This window comes from Bubalus bubalis, chromosome 11, assembly GCF_019923935.1.
Source record: "Bubalus bubalis isolate 160015118507 breed Murrah chromosome 11, NDDB_SH_1, whole genome shotgun sequence".
In the NCBI taxonomy this organism is placed as follows: domain Eukaryota; kingdom Metazoa; phylum Chordata; class Mammalia; order Artiodactyla; family Bovidae; genus Bubalus; species Bubalus bubalis.
In genome coordinates this window covers 44,989,334-44,999,670 of record NC_059167.1, presented here as the reverse complement: position 1 = coordinate 44,999,670, position 10,337 = coordinate 44,989,334, and the positions used below count along the sequence as shown (strand labels likewise).

Sequence of the window (10,337 nt, the reverse complement as noted above, 5' to 3'; positions counted from 1 at the left end):
AGTGAAAGTCACTCAGTCGTGTCCGACTCTTTGCGACCCCACGGACTATACAATCCATGGCATTTTCCAGGCCAGAATACTGGAGCAGGCAGCTGTTCCCTTCTCCAGGTGATCTTTCCGACCCAGGGATTGAACCCAGGTCTCCCACATTGCAGGTGGATTCTTTACCAGCTGAGCCACCAGGGAAGCCCAAGAACACTGGAGTGGGTAGCCTCTCCCTTCTGCAGTGGATCATCCCAACCCAGGAATTGAACCAGGGTCTGCTGTACTGCAGGAGGATTCTTTACTGGTAGCTGAGCTACCAAGGAAGCCAAAGAGTTAAACAGGAGCCATATTTGCTGGCCATGTTTTATTTGTCCTTTTTCTTCAAACAGGATAACCAAAGATACAGACAGTATTCCATAAAGTAAAATAGATGAGACAAATTCTAAGAGACTGCGATGCCACATGCTACATTTAACCTAATTTTATTCATGCTTGCTTTGGGATGGGGAATAGATCATTCAGTAAAAACATACAGTAAAAACAAAATATGTCTTATCATGTACAACTTTTAAACTACAATAATGATGTACCTTAATTACTTCCATGCACACAAGTCTAACATTACAGTTTTTTAAAAAATAAACACAATTAAGACTTCTAGGAGCATTTTATAATAAAGTAATTCCTAATTTTTCTTTGTAGATAGATCAAGCACCTCCAAAATACAAATTCCTATACACAGTGAGCGCTTTACTTAAAATGAATACTTAAGTAAATTAAGTACGTGGACAGCCTTAGGATAAGCTGACATTATATATTCAGCTAAGTAGGCAACAAACCATAGTGCCAAATGGAAAAAAGTGTATTTGCAAATAAATCTCAAAAACTAACTTTTTATAATTAAATACAGAAAATATACTGATTTGCTAAAATAAATAAGATGTGATGTAACACTTCACTATAAAGAATGCATACCAGAACATTTATAAACAGTGAGTGAATCTCATTAAGAAGAGTTTACTACAATAAACGCTGGCTAAATAGAAGTGCATATTGTGAAGCACTATGGGTGGTATATGTTTTGCCACATACTCTTGTTACCTTGAGGTAGATAACACATGTGTACCAAATTCGGCATTCATTTTCAGTTGCTGCTGGTATCATGTGTTTTTAAGAAATGTGTACAGTATGAAAAACTTGAAAATACTCATGAATGAAAAATGTTTTAGGAAAAAAATAGATATTTTCATGCAATTATGTACAGTCTCACTGTGTAAATTTCAAGGCAAGATTTTTGTTTCCTGTAAAACAGATCATTGTTCTATAAGAGAATGTTTTTTACTTGTCTTAGTGCATTTCTTTTGTCTCCTCCTGCATTGCATTATTTTGCTCTATTCTTTATTTTTGTGTGCAAACGACATGCCAGTTAAAATGAAAACCATCTCACATGTAGAAAAAAAGTCTGGATTTTAAAAACCAAGAAAAAAATCCTTTCTAAATGACACCATCTGATTCAAGTAAAAAAAAAAAAAAAAAGACTTAAACACTAGTAATAAAAAAGACAAAACACATTTCATGAAGAATACAAAGAGAAATGTCTGCTGAGTGTTTTAGTTCAGATGTTTCAGAATGCTGCTGTATGTCTTATGAGGAATCTGAGGGGAAGATTTCATAGCAGAAGGTGTTAATGTGGCCTGTATTGACTTAAGTGGTGACCCAACTGGACTGTGAAACTGTGGGATGCCTATGGATTCAAGCTGCTTGTTGAAGAGGAACTCCCCACTGCTGTTCAGAAATCCTTCCTCATTTCCTCTCTCCCCAAGCTTCCCATCCTCTACCGGCTCAGTTTCTAGCATTTCAGTATCTTCTTTCCTGCTAAAAAACTTGTCCAGATAACTGGTATAAGTGTTTTCCTTTTCAATTTGCTCATCTTTCCTTACCTCACAACAAAACTGATTTATGAGAAAACAGTCCTCCCCACCACCCACAAACTGGCTATCCCAAGAAGATTGGTACAATGCTTCTAATTGAGCCAAATTTGCCATTCCTTTTTCCTGTTTTTCTCGGCTTATTGACTTTGATATCAAACTTTTCAATTCTAATTGGGACACTGAGCTATTCAAGTCATTTAATTTGTCAACAACATCAGTAGCCTCATGTTGTGAACTAAGTTGAATAGTTCCTGCAATAAAGGAATCAAAGTCAAATCCCTGATTCTTTTCCCTTTCTTTTTCAGCCAGTTGCTGTGATGCTTCCTCTAAAGCTATCTGGGCTTTAACCAATCCATTCCTTTCACATTTTGACTTGCCCTTCTTATCAGATTTTTCTTTGCTTTGTTCTTTCCAATTAGAAAGATCTATAATAAGCTTGGGTTCATAATAATGATTAACTTCACTCTCTCTCCAAACTAAGTTATCTAAATATGATGATGACCTCGTTTTGTAGTTACAAGTATGGCTACACTCCAGATCACAGTATTTGTTTTCATGATGATCTGGGTACTGCCAACAAGGCTCAGTAGAGTAACTGGTGTCAAAAGCAGGATCCTCCAAATACTTTTCACGATCTCCATCCAAATATTTTCGAGGATCAACTTGTACTTCTTCTTCATCAGTGACATCAGACAGAGCTCTTGGGTCTAGCTGAACTTCCTCAATATCAAAGTTGTTATGTATAGGCCAATCATGCTCTGAAAATTGACAATCATGGTACCTGAAAAAAATTAATACATTAGTGTTACTCCAGGTATATGATTTCACTTTCAAATTTACTGCATGCCTTTTGAGTCAAAGCACTATGCTTACTAGGTCTATGAGAGGAATAATAAGAGTATTAAGTCATATAAGAATTTATAATCTTAATGGATAGGTAAGCCCTGTTACTATATAAAGTGATATGATGCAATGGAGCATATAATTATATAAACTGCACATAAACATCTGAGTGGCTGGCTGGTCTACAGTTCAATTTCAACATTTCTATAAACATAATTTCACACACGGGGGAAAAAGAAAACCTTTATGGCCACAAAATGTAGATCCCTAATTTCAATCAGGTGCCATACAGATTTTCACTCTATGGTAATAAAGCAGACTAGAGGAAGGCTTGCTGGAACTCATCGCCATGAGCAGAACAAAACAAGTCTCCATGTAAATGTGTTACTGAATGTGGTATCCTCTTACTGACACATTACAGCAAGGTGCCCACACTACAACCAAGTACAGGCAGACTAAGACACAAGCGAAAACAGTGGCGGTTGAAGAGGAGAGAATAGAAAAGAAATCAGATGACTTAACTAATAAGTATGGTAGAAAATGTCGAGATTGGAAGACATCTGGGTATGTGAGAAAACAACTATATATAGATAGTAGAGATGTTCATGTAGATGGTTGGCAGATATGTTTGATCATAAATACTTCAATATTTTAGGAGTTAAAAAATGCAGCAAATAAACAAACTAATTTCAACATTAACTACTTCTTGTTCCAAAGTAGCATTTAACTTTTCCCATTATGTATATACTATGCAGTAACTATTCAATATTGAAATTACATAAAGGCTATTCAAAGACAGCAATAAGTTTAGCAGAAATCCAAAAAGACCATTTCTAAATTTTTAAGATTTTTACATTGTCTTATCATATACAATTTAAAATAAAACTCACTAAATTATGTTTTATTCAAAACAAAAGCTTTTCCTAATTTAGGGTCAGTTTTACCTTTCCCAGTTATAAATGTGACTATGAGTTTCATCCATAAGCAAAATATCATCAACTTCATCTTCAATATGAAAAGGATGACTTGAGATTGGCTCATCCATTGGAAAAGAATAAATGCTCATGTAAGGATGGGAAAGCGCTTCTTCTGCTGTCAACCGATCCATGGGGCTGAATGTCAAAATTTGTTCCAGGAAATCCAGTGCTACAAGAGGAAGAAAAAAACCTTAACTGTACTGGAGGTCCACCAACCCATAAAGAAAAAAAGGGATTACACAATTAAAAGGTAAGTTAATTGAAGTTCTGTCAGAGAAACAAAACAACTTACTTGATTCACTGATTAAAAAGACATGTGTCCAAGAAACAAAGTAAGTGTTTGAAATATATCCCAATCTCATATTATGGCCAATTATAAAGGAAAAGGAATATATGAAGTTGAACCATATGAAATTTTCATTTTTGTCAGTCAAAAAACAGCAATTTCATATGGCATAACCTGATACATAGGTCCTAATTTTAGTTCTGCAACTCACTAGGTTAGCTGGATTACTAGCTATGTGGAACTGGAGAGGTTAAACTTGCTGAACTTCCATTTCTTCATGTGTAGAATGGATACAGAGATAGGTATAAGGTGTAAAAATGAAATGTATAGTGTTTAGTGCTCAATATAAAGCCCTTTGCTCCCCTTACCTCATTGACCAGCTGTTGTACTAATTTTCTTGACTTGTTTCACACCAATCATACTACTGCAGATCACACAATGCATTTGATCACTTTAGAGCTACAGCATAGCTACCACAAACCCAGATCTTTTCACTACCTCAGACTGCATCACTGTCACCAGCCTCCTACCACCACCACACACTTGAACGCCTTACGAGTGACACCATCTTCAACTCTGAACCATTCCCACCTTCCACTTTTTCTGTTTCCTAGTTATACAGTACTGATAAAAGCTGGATGCAAAATCGTGTGTGTGTGTGTGTGTGTGTGTGTGTGTGTGTGTGTATATATATATATATATATATCTAAGCTCTCTACAGATTCACACATACTGTGGCATTTCAACTGGCCTATGAAATGGCTCAGCAATGTTCCTCACCATTTCTTTACGCTCTCAATCTTCTCGTTGTTCTAAGCAGATAAACCTTCTTCACATTTATCTCAATCCCTACTTCTTCACTCTGGTCTGTCACACATCTACTGATCCTTGCCTTCTATCTCAACAGAAAAGCTAGTTAGCACTTCTCTAAAACTAAGCTGCACTCTAGAAAGGACCTTATTCTCAACTCCCAATCTCTCATTAATATTAAAAGTAGCTGACATTTATACAGCGCTTTATATTCCACAAAGTGCTTCACTACATTATCTCATTCAATCCTCAGATCAGTCCAATGAAGTACTAAAGAGAAGAAAGGTAAGGCTCCTTGTTATTCATACCCTTCAGTGGCCCAGGGCTGAGGTTCCTGCCTGTGCTCCAACTTTTCCCCACCTGCCTCTACTATATTACCCTAACCTAGGAAATGATTTCATGATACATCAAGCTGTTCTTGGTTCTTCTGCAAGTCAATGCCCCACGTGTCTCAAGGCAACAATCTAAGGCACAGTTACTGATAGTTGACTCAGCATAACTGCCATTCACAGAGTGAAACATATCCAACTACATGAGAGGAATATACTCTAGATTCCCTAAAACTGATAGCAGGGAGAAAAGGGAGGGCTAACAGTCAGGCTGAACTCCCAAATGTATGCAAATAAAAAACATTTCCATCATTGTGAAAATTCTATTGGATAGCCCTGCTCTAGAGATCAGTCTATTTACTACAATGGTATGCTAAGACAAAGAAATAAGTGGTAAACTATAGAGAAAGGGAGGATAAAAGGTAACTATGAAGGAAAATTTAAAAGATTGGGTATCCATTTAAAGACACTAACCAGTACAGGGTTCCAGTAGTTTTAATGTGTCAATTCACATGTACTTATCTTGTTTGCTTTTTCCCTCTGAAGATCATAAATAGAATGTGAGAAAGGAACATACACTACTCTAAGAGTTCCCCATTGCTCAGAAGGTACTCTGCCTCCAAACAAAATTCCAGTGGTAATGAAGAAGAAACTTGCAGAGCACATCTATGTAACAAGTCTTGAGCTTCAGGAACTTTAAACACTCTGCACTGCATTTGTATGCGAGTACAGGTGGCACTAGTGGTAAAGAATCTGCCTGTCAATGCATAAGATGCAAGAGATGTAGGTTTGATCCCTGGGTTGGGAAGATCCCCTGGAGTAGAAAATGGCAACCCACTGCAGTATTCTTGCCTGAAAAATCCCGTGGACAGAGAAGCCTGATGGGCTACAGTCCATGGGGTCACAAAGAGTTGAACATGAATGAGTATGTGCGTGCACCCACACACACACAGAGTTCTATCACTTAAAAAAATCAAGAATCCTTGTTCAATGGTTACTTTGATGAACCTATTATCAAAGACATTTGTTCAACACATTATGAATAAATCCCAGGCACCAACTAAATACTCAGGTTAGTTCACAGCTGACTAATGAGGGCAAGGGAAAAGAAGATTCAAATTTAATTAGGTTACAAATGCCTCAACAGCAACGTTCTGTATTACCAGCTTGCCTCTTTTGATAAGACTCAGCAATGGCAACAATGACTCCAAGCCAATCCCTGAGCACTCGCTCTCAACTTGGCTGAGCAGGGTCATACCTGCAGAGCAGACACATGTCCTGCTTGCCTCCCCACCTCTGGATTCTGATTTAACATTCTTCACTTTTTAAAGAATTCCAACAGACAACTCTGAGGCATAGTCAAGTGCTACATGACTGCTGTTCAGTTACGAACAAGGATGCCATCATGACAGTGACAACAAGATCAGGAGTCAGAAAGTCAGCAATATATTACTGACTGTAAAGATACTCTAAAAGACGGGTTAAAAATGTAGCATTCCTGAAAAGCAAGCTTATGAAACCTGTTGAAATTAAATACAGTTGCTTCCTTTTCATTCAGGCATTTAATAATGAGTTCCAAGCACAGCTGAGGGGAAAAAAGACAATGTCATCAGTTTTGCCATCCAGTGCCTATTTCTCAAAACACTTGCTAAGTTAAAGCACTTTGATACACATTAACCTTAACTACATAATGATCAGAGTGGGTGATATGAACAATAAACATATAAAGAGAAAGTTTAAGATGTTTAGGAAACTGTATCTCCCTGACTTTATGATTCAGAAAAAAAGGATCACAATTCTGGCATGGATACAGCTAAATACAGTACAATAATCCTTAAAGGTATGATACAATCAACTTTTAAGGAAGATATTTTTCATTTCTAATGCTCTTCTTTTAAAAAATGTTATCTTATTACAGATAACTATTACAGCATTTTGACTTTTGTATCTTATTTGTATCAACAAACCCTGAAGATACATCTCTCCATTCTGATGTATGAAATTAACTGCTTTAATGGTCAATGAAGTTTTGATTCTCTCCATGTTCCTATTAATTTCAAGTCTGCACAAACTGTTACATTTAGCACCCAGTATTACTAACACCAATCTGCAATCTTTTATGTAACAAGTTTGTTCATATGTAGTTTTGATCTTTCCTCCATTTTTTCCTTGCTCTAAAACCCCTGCTTTCCTTCAACAATACCCTCTTTCATATCTAAATCACACTTATATTTGTACCCTTACTTAACCCTCAGAGAATCCCATTCCAGCTCAGTGAGAGTCAGTGATAAACATGTTCACCTAGCAGAGATGATCAGAAGTAAAAGTTGGAAAAGCACATGGAGTCAGAACCAGGAAAGAGGGGTACACTGGAATCTGGAAAATTATTCAGAGCAAAGAAAAGATTCCCAGCCTAAGTGCTTGGCTATAAAAAGGAAAGCAAGAGCTTAAGTTTTAGGTGTACCTTGAGTGTCTAAAGACTATTTGGGAGAATGCCACATCTATAACAATAAAAAGCTAAAGCTTCCCTACACACATCCTGCTCACACATAAACACAGCATTACATGATGGTTACTCTTCAGTTATAGTACCTTCTCGACTAATTCCTGGAAGCAGCTGAGTTAAAGGTTTGTGTGGCTCAGTCATGTCATTTCTAATGTAAACTGGAATTACGCTGAGAAGCTCCTGACGATCTTCCTCATGGACAACAGGAATAGATTCTAAAATCAGCTGCATCTGTTCAAGTTCATGTGCACCTAGATAAATTAAAAAATACCAAATACAACATTAATAAACACATTTCTCAATGTTTAACCTATTGGCAATAAACATTCTAAAGCTACAGGAAACTAACAGAACTATAATGACCATCAAAGAGGAAAATGGTTTTAACTGCATCATTAATCAGCAGATTTCACTACTTTGAACATCATCATCAATCTGCTCAAAAAGCTTATCTTTTACAAATTCTGCTCATTGATATGTTCAGTTTTAGCTGCTTTGTTTCCGTAAGAAATTGACTTGAAGTCTGGCCTCATATTAAGGTATCAGAAAGTACTGAAAAAAGCAATAAACTGAGATTTAAAAGATGAGATTCTAGTCTCAACCATACATACTAATTAACTCACTATAACTCGGAGAATATTTAACACGGTGATGACTTAATTTCCCTATCAATAAAATAGAGCAGAAAGTGAAACAGAAAGTTTTATAGTTATGGATTAAGCTCAGTTAACATTTCAGAACCACTATTAAAGAAATAAAAGGAGAAACTTCAGGGTAAATGGGCAGCTAATATTTAAAAAACAAAACATTCATTTGTTTTTCCACTTATTTCTAGAAACTCATTCAACAATCAAAATTTTTCTTGAGTGCCTACCATGAGCAAGGCACTTTAGAATACACCTGTGAAACAAAACTGACCAAATGCCTGCCTTCATGGAGCTCACAGTATAATGAAGACAGATAACAACTTCTGTAAACATTTACATCAAACAGTGACAAATGAAGAAAATTAGAGTAAGCTAAGGGGGACAGAAAGTGAAGAGGAACTAAAAAGCCTCTTGATGAAAGTGAAAGAGCAGAGTGAAAAAGTTGGCTTGAAGCTCAACATTCAGAAAACTAAGATCATGGCATCTGGTCCCATCACTTCATGGGAAATAGATGGGTAAACAGTGGAAACAGTGTCAGACTTTATTTTTTTGGTCTCCAAAATCACTGCAGATGGTGACTGCAGCCATGAAATTATGAGACGCTTACTCCTTGGAAGGAAAGTTATGACCAACTTAGATAGCATATTCAAAAGCAGAGACATTACTTTGCCCACAAAGGTCTGTCTAGTCAAGGCTATGGTTTTTCCTGTGGTCATGTATGGATGTGAGAGTTGGACTGTGAAGAAAGCTGAGCGCCGAAGAATTGATGCTTTTGAACTGTGGTGTTGGAGAAGACTCTTGAGAGACCCTTGGACTGCAAGGGGATCCAACCAGTCCATTCTGAAAGAGATCAGTCCTGGGATTTCTTTGGAAGGAATGATGCTAAAGCTGAAACTCCAATACTTTGGCCACCTCATGCGAAGAGTTGACTCATTGGAAAAGACTTTGATGATGGGAGGGACTGGGGGCAGGAGGAGAAGGGGACGACAGATGATGAGATGGCTGGATGGCATCACCAACTCAATGGACGTGAATCTGAGTGAACTCCAGGAGTTGGTGATGCACAGGGAGGCCTGGCGTGCTGCAATTCATGGGGTCACAAAAAGTCAGACACGACTAAGCAACTGAACTGAACTGAAGCGGGACAGAGAGCGCTGTTAGGAGTAGGGTTAATTTAAATTAAAAACCCCTTGGTTGTTATGACCGTATCTTCCTTATGATCAAGGAAGGCCTCACTGAGAAGCTGACAAGGAAGTTAGGTAATACACCATACATTCATAAAGAGGAAGGGAGTTCCAGGAAGATGAGAAAGGGCCCAAAGGCCTAGAGGAGACAGTGGGCTTGGTGTGTACAAGAAACAACAATTAGGCAAGTGTAGCTGAAGTACAGTGACTCAGGAAAGTGACAGGAGATGAGCCCAGTGGTACCAGAACACTGAGAGTTTATATCATTCTGAATTAGATAAGAAACCATTACAGAGTTTTGAACAGAGAAATGCCATGAGCTGTGTTTTCAGAGAATTACTATGTGGTTATGTGGTAACTAGACCACAGACAAGAAGAGTTAAAGCAGGAAAGCCAGTTAGGAGATCATGTGTTAGGCCAGGAGAGGCAGAATAGCTTCCTGGACTGGGAGGATGAAAGTAGTGAAAGAGATACTAGCAGTAAGATTCAAGATATACTTTAAAGAAACAGCCCATAAGACCTGTAAGGAGAAAAGTGAAAGATGATGCCAAGATTTTGGCCTGAGCAACTAAGAAGTGGGTCTGGTTTACTAAGATGAGGAAGACAGCAGAAAGAGGAAGTATGAGGGAGAGATATCAGGAGGTCAGTTTTGGATAAGTTAAATTTGAGATGCCATTAAACATCTAAGTGGAGATACTGAGTAAGACCAAAAAATAAGGCTAGGGCACTTACTATAGGTTAAAAATACACAGATTTCCAATGAATGCTTAGGCCTTGCCTTTTATTGCTATTAATATGAGGCCTATCCTAACCAATAGATTTCCCTCATGCTGCTTTTA

General features: G+C 37.5%; 1 protein-coding gene across 5 annotated transcripts in view; it reads right to left on the bottom strand.

Moving 5' to 3' along the window:
- Positions 1 to 334: 334 nt before the first annotated feature.
- MAPK6 (mitogen-activated protein kinase 6) overlaps positions 335 to 10,337 on the bottom strand; it is a 34,139-nt gene continuing 24,136 nt past the window's right edge. For all 5 annotated transcript variants that reach the window (XM_006065960.4, XM_006065962.4, XM_025295599.3 and 2 more), the window contains exons 4-6: positions 7,754 to 7,918; positions 3,704 to 3,905; positions 335 to 2,697 (exon numbers count right to left, since the gene is read on the bottom strand). In XM_006065960.4, coding sequence (XP_006066022.1) covers positions 1,596 to 2,697; positions 3,704 to 3,905; positions 7,754 to 7,918 — 1,469 coding nt within the window. In that variant the 3' untranslated portion in view covers positions 335 to 1,595. The remainder of the gene's footprint in view (positions 2,698 to 3,703; positions 3,906 to 7,753; positions 7,919 to 10,337) is intronic.